Source organism: Sceloporus undulatus, chromosome 2 (assembly GCF_019175285.1).
Source record: "Sceloporus undulatus isolate JIND9_A2432 ecotype Alabama chromosome 2, SceUnd_v1.1, whole genome shotgun sequence".
NCBI lineage: Eukaryota > Metazoa > Chordata > Lepidosauria > Squamata > Phrynosomatidae > Sceloporus > Sceloporus undulatus.
Genome location: NC_056523.1, coordinates 292,285,804 through 292,300,041, shown reverse-complemented (window position 1 = coordinate 292,300,041; position 14,238 = coordinate 292,285,804). Strand labels below are relative to the sequence as shown.

General features: G+C 41.9%; 1 protein-coding gene across 1 annotated transcript in view; it reads left to right on the top strand.

The window, feature by feature from the left end:
• The first annotated feature begins 971 nt into the window (after window positions 1-971).
• ARSB (arylsulfatase B) overlaps window positions 972-14,238 on the top strand; it is a 105,189-nt gene continuing 91,922 nt past the window's right edge. The window contains exon 1 of the mRNA XM_042453996.1: window positions 972-1,315. Coding sequence (XP_042309930.1) covers window positions 1,025-1,315 — 291 coding nt within the window. The 5' untranslated portion in view covers window positions 972-1,024. The remainder of the gene's footprint in view (window positions 1,316-14,238) is intronic.

The following is a 14,238-nucleotide window of genomic DNA, read 5'->3' as shown; positions in this document are numbered from 1 at the left end:
ATCTGGTCAATGTTTGATCCTAGATATGGGGATTTCTTTTAACTCTTTCTCATTTCCTCGTTGTCTAGATTGAATTTGTGGTATTTCTTCTGGGGTAAAAAATAAAGAAATAAAAATAAAGCCCGCTGAGTGGCGCACCGTCAAAAACACTGACGTTACAAGATGAAAAACATCCCTAAAATAATACTGCCTAATAGCATCCAAAGAGTGATGCCTTTGTGGGGCCAACCCAAAGGCACAAGGACATGTCACAAGCTTTGGAAGTCACACTGGCTTCTTCATCAGAAAAACCAGAGAAAGAAATGGAAGATGTAAGTCATAGGCCTGCATTTTGTTGTTTCTAGACTTAGTCTCCTCTCCCTCTTAGTCTCCTCTTTTTTGGCCATGGGGTCACTGGGAGATTTTCAAAGTCAAGGAAATGCAATGTCCATTTGCAATTCAAAGAAGATGTTTCCTTGGAATCCAGCATGAATTTGGGAAGCCACAGGCTCTAGTTTTATTTTAGAGATGTTTTTAATCTTGTCCTGTTGGTGTTTTAGCTTGTCCACCGCTTGGCAGGCTTTTATTTGTTTTTTGACCACAGTAGAAATACACAAATTCAGTCTCGACAACGAGGAAATTGGGAAGAAGACATGGGGAAGAGTGGAAGAAATGCCCAGAAAGGCACCATGCTATGGCTGTTCCTGGCCTGGCCGGGGGGCCAACAGGGCTACGACTGCTGGGGGCTTTTGGGGGATTTCATAAGACTAACTAGTGGGAAAAGGAGCCAAAAGTCCTAGAGGCCAACAACCAAGGGGGGGGGAAGGGGGGCTCCTGTGGGAGTTGTAGTGCGGAGAGCAACCCAGCCATCCCAGCCTGGCCTTCCCTTGTTGTGGGGCTGGAGCCAGAGAAAGGAGGGGCCTAGTGGCTGCTTTGCTTGCCCTCTGAGGCGGAGCTGGAGGCGGGCTGGCCTTTTGGTCCTCTGCTGAGCTCTTTCCTCCCTTCCTTCCTCCCAGTTCCTGCTTGCTGCAGCTGGCAGCCCGCCATGCCCAAGTGCCAGGGGCTGGGGCTCTTGCCAGGGCTGCTCCTCAGCCTTCTGGGGATGCTGCTGCTGTTGCTGCTGCTGCCCTCCTCCTCCTCCTCCTCTGCTCTGCCTCCCAACTTGGTCTTCGTCCTGGCCGACGACCTGGGCTGGCACGACGTGGGCTGGCACGGCTCTGAGATTCGAACCCCGAACCTGGACGCCTTGGGGGCCCAAGGGGTCAGGCTGGAGGGCTACTACACCCAGCCCCTCTGCACCCCCTCCCGCAGCCAGCTCCTCAGCGGCAGGTACCAGGTGAGACCCCCGAGCTTGAGTCACACCGGGGGAATAACCCGGTTTGGCACCGCTTTAAGTGTCTTGGGTCCTGGCTATGGAATTCTGGGGCCCAGAGGTTCCATTCCCCACTCAGCCATGGAAACCCACTTTGGGAAAGTCACACTCTCTCAGCCTCAGGGAAAGGCCACAGCAAACCTCCTCTGAAGTAATCTTGCCAAGAAAAACCTGAGATAAAATCGCCTCAGGGTTTCCCTAAGTCAGAAATGACTTGAGAGCACACAGCAGCAACAACAACAGTTATTATTATTATATGTATCCGGCTCTTTCTCAACAGTACAGCTACAAACATACAAAAGTGATACATGAAAATAGAATTAAGTTACTACGATATTAAAACCAATTTCATCTTAAAAGAATAAAAGTCAGGCACGTCTCTGAGGAAGGAGGCCCAGTCCGGTAGGAAAGCTCTGTCCTGACACCACCTTCCCTCTTTCAGGGAGTCTCAAAGGGGCGGTAAGATCCCTTTGCACAGTGAACAACAGCAGGATAGGATAGAGATGAATAATCCTAGATGTCTTTGGACTCTAGCCCCCATCGACCCCAGCTGGCATGGCTGAGAGAGGATGAGACTTGGAGGCCGCCTGCAAGAGCTACCCTGGTATGGAAACGTTGCCCCCCCCCCCCAAAACCCATTTCTGGTGCCACTTTTTTCAGCTTTCAAGATCACACGTCCTTGGTTTGTTGTTGTTCTGGGCCACGAAGTTGTTTTCTGACTTATGGTGTCCCTAAGGCATAAGAACCAGTGTGGTGTAGGGGTTTGAGTGTTGGGTTCTGGTTCTGGAGACCAGGGTTTGAATCCTGGCTCAGCCTGACCTTGAGCAAGTCACACTCTCTCAGCCTCACAGGATGGCAGTGACTCCCTCTGGAGAAACGTGATAGGGTCGCCATGAGTCAGAAAACGACTTGAAGGCCTATAACAACCACATCAAGGCCTATCACACAATTTTCCTCATAGGTTTCTTCAAGAGGGGTTTGCCATTGCCAACTTCTGAGACTGAGAGAGTGTGACTTGCCCAAAGTCACCCAGGGGGTTTCCATGCTTGAGCAGGGATTTGAACCCTGGTCTCCAGGGTCATATTCTCATGTTTTCAAAGCAGCAAAGGTTAGTTTGATGAGGAACTGGACTACAGTGAGTGCAGCTTCTGAGTCCCAGCCCAAATCCTTAGGCTGTTTCATGCAGGATGTTTTTTTATTGCACCGAAATCACGTGCAAATCATGAGAATTATTTGTGTGGTGTGTAGATTTGGGATATTTCTGGAGATAGTGTTTCTAACTAAATGAACTTCTCTGCCCATTCTTGTTATAAATTTGACAGTTATTTGTCCTCAGCATTTAGGAATATGGCATCTGCTTCCAAGTTCATATGCCCTGTAAACTTCAGCTAAGTGATTTAAATGGAAACTTCATGTTGTAAACATTTGTAAGAAATCATAGAATATTTAGATAGATGAAGGGTGCAATTGGATTAATCATGTTCTGGTTTGGAGAGACCTCTAGTGGCTTTTAAAACTATTTCAGAAGGATGCTAGGATTGTGTATACAACCAAGGAGCTCTGTGACATTTGACAGACTGATAGGTTGTGTGCGTGCGTGTTTGAGCTTTTGTGGACTACAGGCCACTCCATCAGATGCATGAAGTGTTATGCAAATTCTTGTGTGTGTTTGGGCATGTGAGAGAGTGAGTGATAGAGCAATATGTGTATACACACACACACACACACACACACACACAGTATATATATGTTGACTACAGAGCTGTAGAGTTTTGTATTTAGAGCAGCGATTCCCAAATTTTGGTCCTCCAGCTATTTGAGTCTTCACTTCCCAGAAGCCCCAGCTTGGCCAACAGTTAGGAATTCTGAGAGCTGAAGTCCAAAACACCTAGAGGACCAAAGTTTGGGAACCATAGGTTTAGAGGAAAACATTACTAGCAGGGCCAATGAAATTACTAGCCCCAGCCACTTACAAACTGTCACTGATACTGTAAATATTTTGTCATAAGATGTCCATTATCACATATAGTGTGATAAAGAATCATTATCTCCATTCAAGCATCTGGAACTTCTGAATGAATTATTACTCAGCAGTGACACCAGTCCACCACAGAAAATCACTTGTAATTGGAAACAATGAGTTTGGCTTATTTGTGCCTGTTGGCAAGACCTTTAGTAACGTGATCTTTTAATAATGTTCAGGGCCAGGACTAATGGAGGAGGAGGAGGGAAGCCAGCACAAATTATCAAGATCCTGTTGGCCCAAGACCCAACTGTTTTTTCTATGTGTTGATATATTTATTGTATATCTTGCTTTTCTTCTGAATGGGACTATATGACCTGTGGGTTTTCCCTCCCTTTCTCGGCAGTATAATTATTTCTTGGATCCTGTATCAGGAGAAAGGTAGGATAAAAAATAAATAAAATAAAAAAGTTAAAACGGCATCTGTTAAAAATGGGTGAATTTCAAAGAAAATGTAATGATTACAAAATTATGTGTTAAGAACATACTAAAGATTAGTTTTTTTTGTGGGTTTTTTCGGGCTATGTGGCCATGTTCTAGCAGAGTTTCTTTCTGACGTTTCGCCAGCATCTGTGGCTGGCATCTTCAGAGAATATGCCTTTCTCTGAAGATCCAGCCACAGATGCTGGTGAAACATCAGAAAGAAACTCTGCTAGAACATGGCCACATAGCCCGAAAAAACCCACAAAAAACTATGGATGCCGGCCATGAAAGCCTTCGACTTTACATACTAAAGATTTTTTGGATGGTCTGCCCTTCCAGCAAGAGACAGCAAGACTGGGGTCAAAGTGAGGAGAATTCTTGTGTGTGTTTGTGTGTGCTCGCGCAAGAAGTCAGGACCCAAGCCATGTAGGGTTTAAAGGTTAGAACCAACACTTTGCTACCTTGCCTGGAAACTCATAGGAAGCCAGTAGAGAAATTTTAGAACCGGTGTAATATGGACAGTTCTCGATGTGCCAATAACCAGCCTGGCTGCCATATTTTGTACCAATTGAAGTTTATGAACTTGGCACGAGGGTAGCCCCATGTAGAGCGTATTGCAGAAGTCAAATCGAGAGCATGTACAACCCACATACTACTGTTTCAAGGTCTCCCTGCTCCAGGAAGTGGCACAGTTGGTGTCTCAGCCGAAGCTGATAGTAAGTGCTGACCGACACATCCACCTGAGCCTTCACTTGAAGCGACAAGTCCAGGAACACCCCCAAGGTGCGGACAGAGTCCTTCAGGGAAAGTGTGACCCCATGCAGGACTGGCTGGCATAATTCCAATCCCACATTAGGGGTCCCTATTACAAGTACCTCCATTTTACCTGGATTCAATTTGAGTTTGTTTTCCCTTATCCAGTCTATTACCGCATTAAGACAGGCATTCAGAAGACAGACACCATCCTTAGTCATTGCATCAATCTGATACATAGAGAAATATATTTGGGTGTCATCAGCATACTGATAACACCCTGCCCCATGCCTCTGGATAATCTCACCCAGCAGCTTCATGTAAATGTTGAACAGCATTGGGGACAGAATCGTGCCTTGAGGGACGCCTGACCTAAGCTCTCTCTTGGCCTAATAACTGTCCCCAAGTGACACCATCTGGAATCTGCCAGAGATGTATGGCCGGAACCACTGCAAAGCAGTGCCCCCAATACCCAATTCTCCCAGGCATTTCAGAAGGATACTGTGGTCAATGGTATCAAAGGCCGCTGAGAGGTCCAAGAGCACCAGCAGGCTCATATATCCTCTGTTGATGCCCAGACGGAGCTCTCATTGAAGCTCTCAAACTTCTAATGGGTCAGGGAAGTGGCTGGGAGGGAGGGTGCTGGTTGTATGCGGTCGTGACTGTGTCTCCCCCCCCCCACAATAAATCTAAGGGAACTTGAGGGAATGAATTAATCTCTGAGCCCTGGGGGGGAAATCACCAGGGCCCAAACCTGGCAGCCCTATTGACATTCCTCTCACCCTGGGAAATAATAAGTTAGTCTTTTCAAATTGTATATCAGCACTATGAATGGGATGAAGTGGGGAAACTAACACTAGAGTTGAAGGGACAGTAATAACTAATTAAAATTAAAAGTCCTTCCAGGCAGTTCCTCTGATTTAAATAGCTTTCCATTTGTGGATGCCTATTGCTATATTTGATTCTGAGATAATTTTCTAAGGTTGACATGTACCTTTTAACTAGGAAGCATGAGGTTTGGGATGTGTTGCATGGGGAGAAAGCAAAAGGAAGCTTGCAACTAGTGGTATTTCTTACAAAAGCTGATATTGCAACAAACTGATTAGATCTCTTTAAGATCCCAGTCAGATCTACCTGCAAGGGTGTTGTGAGAAAAAAAAAGAAAGAAAGGAGGAGGAGAGCCCATCAATTTGGTGCTTTCAGCTAACTGAAGGAAAGGTGGGGTATAAATGTAACCAATAAAATGACTAATCATCTATGTGTCCAAGTCTGCAACCATCACTGGACTGTAAACTGAGAGTATAACCCTGATTGAGATGGATGGTGATGCTTACCATTTGGATGAGGATCAGTGGAAGTAAATCTAGATCTGTCTACTCTAAGCCATAGTGTTGTTGGCTGTATTAATTCTGTTGTTTGGAAGACAAGAACATACAGCTAGAGCGAGGTGTTTAATTAGGATTCTGACCTCTGTCCAATTGCAAATCAGCATTTCTGTAAGTCCCATTAACAGGTCTTCTATTGTGGAGAGCAGCAATTAGATGTAGGCTTCTGTACTCTGCTTGCCTGCCAAGTAGCTTATTTTTTAATTTTTAAATATTTTTGCTTGTTTGTTTGCATTCAAAAGGAATCTCAGATGCATACAATAATGTAGAGAGATCTTGTAGCATCTTTGAGACTAACTGATAGAAAGAAGTTGACCAATTTCTTTTATTTCAGTTAGTCTCAAAGATGCTACAACATTCTACAGACAAACACAGTCATATCTTTGAATACATACAATAATGCAGTGGTGTCATTAGGAGGTGTGGTGCTGCCAATCACACCAGGTGACACCTCAGAAGCAACCAAAGGCTGCATAGATGACATAAGTGGTTTCAGCTCATTAAATTATGCAGCCATATCTTGTAGAATGGAAAACATCTCCATGTCCATGTCAGCTACACTCTTCAGGTTCTTCACAGAGGGAGACAAGGAAGGAGTTAGTGACGTGGAGACATTTTTCCTATTACATTTCCCACCATGTCCAAGCATTGTGTAAAGCACCACTAAAATCCAACTGCGCAAAAACTCTGGCACTAAAACTAATTTCCCATATATATATATATATATATATATATATATATATAATTACAATTTCTAGAAGTTTTGTTATTTTAAAAAACGTTCTGTTAAGTGTACACAAAACAGCCACTTACTCCAACAAGGCAGACTTTAGAACTGAAACCAAAATAAAACAGAATTCAGCCCAGAAAGTAAATGGCTAATTAAGTGCCAGGTAGTTTATTAGGTGGCTTAGTGGTTAAGATGCCAGTTCTGATGATCAGAAGATCGGAAGGTTGGCAGTTCAGGACCCGAGTGCTGCATGATGCGGTGATTTCCTGTCATTAGTCCCAGCTTCTGCCACCCTAACAGTTCAAAAGCATGCAAATGCAAATAGATAACTAGATATCACTTCTCAGTGGGAAGGTAACAGTGTTCGGTGCAGTCATGCTGGCCACATGATCACCAGAGCAGTCCTTGGACAACGCTAGCTCCTCAGCCTAGAAACGGAGATGAGCACCAACCTCTATGGTTGGTTATGACTAGGCATTCATGTCAAGGGACTAACTTTATCTTTACCTTTAGTTTATTAGGAAAGTATCAATCTGAGGAAGGGCAGAGCACAGAAAATCTCCCAGAATCCCTCATTGATTAAGACAGTCACTGATGAAGACAGTTCTGGGAAGTAGAGAAGCGATATGGTCAGAATTTGGAAATGTTACTTTTGGGGCTACAATGCCCAAGTTCCGCAATGGCAGTCCCCTGGTGGATTCTGGGAGTTGTAGTTCAAAAGGTTTTTTCCCAAGATCTGCTCCAACTCTTCTTTCTTTCCTCTGTGCACATACATCCACTCCCTGTACCCTCGTAATTTCATATATGCCCACTACTGTACTGGTCTGTAGCTTGGGAGAAATAGCAGAGGAGAGACTGCTATTAACTATCAAGAACAGGCTATTTAATCTGTTTTGCCCTACCCTTTCCCTAGGAAACATTGTGAGGAGCAGAGAGGGGCTTGTAGCATCCCCCCCTCCCCAGATTGCTGTTTGGGGTATGTCTAAGGATCAAAGCCATGCTGACTGTCAGATTCTAGTATTAGAAAAGTCACTTGTTTTGTTAAAGCGTAGGTTTTTATGGATTTTTTTTAGTATAAAACAATTGATGCAATATTGCTGCTTTAAATTAATAAGTTATATTTTGTTCAAGTACGTAAATGTTTGTGAGGCCCCTTTTGAGCATTAAGCTATAAGCCAACACATTTGTAAGTATCTTTGGATCAAGGCTGTTACTACTTCTGTGTCCTTCAGTGTTCATGATTTCTTACCATATATGTCAAGATTTGTTTGCAAGGCTCATCTGATTCTTTTGCAACTGCACAGCAGATGGAGGAAGCAGATCCAGTAATCGGAAAAAAACAGTTAGAATAGGAAACAACAAAAATGTTAGGCAGCATCACATGCTTGTGACTGCTGTTCCATGGTATCCAGTCTAGCATGGAGAACACAAGAATTACATGCCTCTGAAATGTATGCAGGAGGGTGGATGAGTGTGTGTGTGTGTGTGTGTGTAGTTGTTTAGAGGATGTCACTGAGGGAGACAGAAGCCAAAACCTTTTAGGCTTTTTAATAAACACCTCTTTTCAATAATTCAGTTAAATCAACCTGAAGTGTTGCTGTATTCTTCTGGTACCCAGGTTCAATCTTTTTCTTAGTTTTGTTAGTTGCATTTTCCAACAATTATTATTGCAATAATTATTTACATATACAATTAGCCATCAGTGTCTCCTGATTTTTTATCCACCGATTCAACCATCCACAGTCTGAAAATATTCAAAATATAATTATAAATTCCTAAAGCAAACATCATTTTTGCCTTTTTTTTATATAAGCGACACTATTTAACTATGCTGTTGTGTTTACTGGGACTTGAACATCTATAGATTTGGTATCCACTGTGGGTCCTGGAACCAAAACACAGCAGATCCCAAAGTCTTACTGTAAATGTGTATGTTCTCATTGGTCTTGATCAAATTTTCAAACTGTTTCAAACTTCATGCATTTTTAGCTAATACCACAGCTGTTTGTTGCTCAGTGTACACGTAGCCTTTTCTGCATTGTTTTGCAGGTATGTTGCAAAATGCAGGTGTGTTGCTGCCCCACTGTCAAGCCGGGACGTAGCCAACGGAGTGGTTCTTGGGGTCTGGATCCCCCTTCCATTAGAAAAATGAATGGTGTGTGCTGCTGTGCCGCCGCGCCCAAGCCCCATTATAATGGTGGCACTTAGTCTGGACCCCCCATTCCTAAAATCCTGGCTACGTCCCTGTGTCAAGCCTAACAACAAAGCCATTTCCCACCACCATGTCTACAGTAGCATTCTTATCACTTTTCGTATATGTAGATTGTGTTCTTTGTGCAGTTATTTCACTTGTTATATTCATTACAAGATGAAAAAACCAAAACATTAAATCACCTACCCATTCTTTATTTATTTCTTTTAGGTATAGCCTTGTTTGCAAATCTGATTTCTTAGAAAGCTATTTTGCTCAGAAAACTATTTTGCTTTTTTGACATTCTTTATCAGTTTTTTTTGTCTTCTGAGAACAACATAACCAAAGCTGTGTTGTAATTACTATCTTTCTTTCAAATATATTTTCCTCCCTATTGATGTACAGATATCTTTCATCAGATTTAAAACAAAAGTTTTTTGACATAGGAATTGTCTTGATAAGACATTGTAAGGCACTGGTAGTCTCAAACTAGGAATTTGGATGATGGGAGCCTGAGTGCCTTTGCTCAACTGTGCTACTCCACAGCTTTTCCTACTATGGTTGACATCCAGTTGGGGACATATTCGTTGCATGCTATCCTGCTTTGCATGCAAACTTTTCTGCCTTGTCTTTTCATATTGTGATTGTCCATTGCCAGTTGTTTTTGCACATCCTATATTATGCATTGTGTGTTGTGCATTGTGTACTGCACAATGGCACCTAGTCATTGATGTGTGTTGCACATTGTTTCTTTTCAGCTTAGGAATCGAGTAGTGCTCATAATTGCCACATAAGGAGATTTATGCTATGAAGTGGTAGTCTTAGATTTCAGCCACTATCTCCCATGTTGCCCAGGGATTCTAGGCCTGTAGTCCCCAAAGACAGTACAGTGGACCCTCCACATTTGCTGGGATTAGGGGTGCAGGACTCCCATAAAAGTTAAATCTCAAATAAATAAATAACACTTTTTTAAACGGAGAGAACACCTTTCTAGGAATCTCTAAGTCCTCCAGTGCAACATCCACCAGCCATTGTCCATAGAATTAAACTGGGATACCTACAAATGCATAGAGAAGTGTCTTCTCTAGAAATCTCTAGGTCCTCCATCATGACTTTATGGTCAACGTTTGGTACAGTTGCACTGGAGGGCCTAGAGAGAACATACTATTCAAATCTGTGAATAATCATGGATTCCTTGAATTGTGTCAGCCAAAAAAACTCAGCGGTAACAGAACACATTATAAACCATCCCGGGCATGACATTTTGTTTGAAAACACTGAAATTCTGGACCATGCCAACAACTATCAGGTTCTATCTGTTTTTCTATAACTCTTTCATGTATGGTTAGTGGGTAGCTCTTAACCTTTTCTCCTCCCTTGATGAGCCATTTTGTTCTTATTCATTTTGCCTCTCCGTTGTTTATCCTGATATGGCTTATGTTGATATAGGCCTAAATTTATGTGTTTATCCCAGCTAGGCTTAACTAATTGAACTAGTGGAAATTACTCCATTTCCCACTTATTCTAGCTGGGAAGAGCAGTTGACTGTAAGCCATAAACTAAAGAAGAAAACTCAATAAATATATATATTTTTAAAAACTCTTAATCTGTAGTGCTGGATTGTTGGCCATTTCCATTTCCTCCTTCTGTCTTAGTGAAATTTACACACATACACAAAAACCCACGCACTTACAGCCCATTTAATTTCCTGACATAAAAAGCCTCCTATGTCAGTTCAGCCTGGCCATCTGTTTTCCAATCAAAACTGAAAATTGATATTTTATTGCATTGGTTGGTAATACTGACTTTATCTCATTGTTTGTTCATGAAAACCTTACACCAGATGCTTGCTCCCTCCCTCACAAATGACACAACATCTCTTTTTGCTAAAGAGGGCTAGCTGGAGAATCAGAAGAAAACAATTTTGAGCATTTTAAAATGTACTGTATACTGCTATAGGCAAAAGGAAGGTGTCACTTGTTTTCCCATCCCAATTTCAATTTTAAAAACTGAGCTAGAAAATTATTAATTCAGTGATAATTACTTGTATTCCTGCCTTATGACTGACCATAAATCCTGCATCAGATCTGAAGTGCTGTGACAGTTTTGACCACTTACCTCTTAAGTTTCTAACAAGTAAAATAAAACCAAAAGACTGGAGCACCTCCATTGCAGCCTTTATATCGGTTCAACATCTGCAGTGGATATTGGGTGGTACTTTTTATCTGAAGAAAACTAAGCAATGTAATTGATGCTCTGTTTTCTTTTAAGATTTTGAATAATTTGGCTATTCATGAAACACACTGCTTGGCTGTCACTGAATGGTTGATAGGTCATGTGTAAATGAAAACAAATAATATACTCTGGCTGTCTGGCAATAACAATGAATTCTTTTTAAAAACTTTATTTCCATTTTATGTTTATGTTCAGTTTCAGTAGTTCCATGTATCTTTACTTTTTAGAGCCAGCTAGAATCTTCTGTTTGGATAATCTTCAAGCTTTTCAGTTCTTTAATTATTATGTTTAGCTGATAGAAAAATCTATTTTACTACATGATCTAATTTTGGCTAATTATGAGACATTTGGTATTCCTCTTTAAATGCTGCCTTGCAAAAGAGGTTAATAGAACTATGACTGGAAAAAATGAGACACAAGGATTTATCACTTCTCTGGTTTGCTGTCCTGAAGCTGGAAACAAAATTGCATTTAATTAAAACTTCAATTTTAGGAAATGACTTTGTGCAAAGTTTGCAACATCATACATGAAGTTGAGTGAACATTGATTTGGATGACAAGCTAAGATTAGGTTTAGTGGAATAAAATGTTTTTATTAATAAATAGCACTCGTATAACCTCCAGATGACAAGTTTGATTATTAGGGCATTCATTCTTGGGATTTCCAACTTTTGGAAGGCCAAATTTCTTCAAAGTCTCCATCTCTTTCATAGGTCTAATAATGGTGGCCTACATTATGTAATTGAATGAAGAGATGTATTTGCATGGACCCCAGGTACGGTCGCTACTTTGACATCAGTAAAAAGGAGGAAATGCTTCACCAAAGAACACGGGAGGAAAGTGACACAATTTGCTTGGATTCCCATATGCTAATGTGTATGTATAGCAGGAATAGGAATCAGGTGGCCCATGGGTTGTAGGTGGGCTCCCCAAGCTGTTTTGTGTCCCTTCCAATTTGCCTTGACCTCCCCAAAGCCCCTGGATCTGCTAACTTTAAATTTATTTTCCAACAGAGACTCAATAGTCAGATATGTAAATCTGGCTCATGTTTATCTTCCAGTGACCAATCACAAAGCATTCTAAGTGCAGGATACATAACTTACTGTGTGTTATGACAAACAGATGTCTTTAATCACTTGCAGGAGGAGCTCTGCAGATACACTTCAAAACATGTCTAATTCAACCAGTTAACGTGAGATTGATATGGGAGCTTCCCTTTGGTTTACGCAGGGCAAGACTTGCTTCAAATGATTTTAAAGTCAGCAGCATCCCCAAGATCATATTTTGTACATAAGACATCTGTTCAGCATGTGCTAAGTCTCCCTGTAGATGTATGTCAGGAAAAAATATATCCATATGCCTTGGTTAAGAGAACGCAACAATCAGTATGACGATCTTTCCCAACCTGACATCATCATAAAGAGTTGGATGATGACTTCCATCATCCCTAGCCATCATGCCCATTAGATTGTGGGAGTTTATCACATCTGGAGATGCCTGATTGGAAAAAGCTATGATAAGGGAGAGGAATGGACTGTCCCCGAAACATTTATGGTGAAGGTGCAAACATTTTAAAAGATATTGGAGACAGACACTGTCTCCCTTGCTGCCATTGTACCCACAAAAGCATCTTTAGCAAGTGCAGGCAAGATGGGTGCAATACCTCCTCCCTCCTACAACCAGCCAGAAACCTTAAGAATTTGCCAGAAAAGACTGGCCAACTTTTTGGAGCAGATTTTCTGTCATAGAAAAAACTGTGAAGGGGATGAGTTGAAAATCTTGACACTGCCATGAGCATTAAGTTTTATTTTAATTACAAAGGCAGGGTACAGACCGCCAGAAAGAGGCACCAGGGAGGCGCCTCTCTTTACTCTGTAGCAGCGCTGCAGCAACCAAACTGCGCAACGCTGCTGTGCAGCAACAAAGGATCATTAAAAAGTGGCTCCTTTTGTGGTGCATTTGCACCGCTGCAAACCTATAAAGATGTCCCGATGCCATCGCAGCTGCACAGCGCTGTTTGGACGCTGCGCAGCTGCAACATCATAGCTGTGTGCGCCATGTGGGTGGCGCTGCACAGCTGCAATGCCCTCATCATGTGCTAAGGTTGCGGGGTGTATGCACGCGCTGCCCTGAGGCAATCCTAGCACGTCATGGGCGCGCCACAAAGGGCCCATCTGTACAGGGCCAAAGTGATCAAATTGTGAGCCCTTTCCAGCCTGGTCCTTCCACATGTTTTGTACTACAGATTCCATCATGCCTGGATGGGTCTGCTTTGAACTGTAGATATAAAGAAGAAAGCTGGGTTGAGGAAGGTTGGTTTGGAGTATCATTTGCCATTTGATTAGATCAGTCAATTTAAACCTTTCAGATAGATCAGGCAGCTGATTTTTAACTGTTTTAATTTAAATTTTAATACAAGAAAGTATTTAAATCTGCAGATAGCTGGCATAATCAAGAGAGGCCCTGTTTTCTAAGATGATGTTTACAGAGGGGCATACAGGCATTATCTGACAACAAAGGATTGATTTGAATTTTGTGCAGATTTATGAAGGTTTGGGTAGTTACTTGATTAATTTTTGTTTTGACAAAAATACATGCTGCATTTGCTTATGAACTTAATCTGGAAGTATGCCGCATTGAACACAGTGAAACTTTCTTCTATGTAATCATTTATTTGATTGCACAAACAGATTTTCATTAGTTGGGTAATAACCCAGTTTTCAATTCATGCCAGGCAATTTCTATGGGTCAGATCCAGATATCTCATCATTAAAGATGGCAAATGGATGTTGACCCTTTGGTTTTTTTTTGTTAATTGCCTTTGAGCTGACTTCAGCTCAAGGCAGCCCTATGTATGAGAGACCTCCAAGTCACTGTATCCTCAACTGCCTTGCTTAGCTCCTGCAGATTCATGGCTATGGCTTCTCTGACTGAGTCTATCCTTCTGGAATGCAGCCTTCATATTTTTCTGTTGCCCTTCACTTTACCAAACATTATATTATTTTCTAGTGAGTCCTTTCTTCCCATGATATGCCCAAAATATGACAACCTCACTTTAGTCATCTTTGCTTCCAAGAGGAATTCAGGCCTGATCTGTTCCAGGATCCATTCACTGGCCTTTTCAATGGTCTATGGTATTCTCAGACA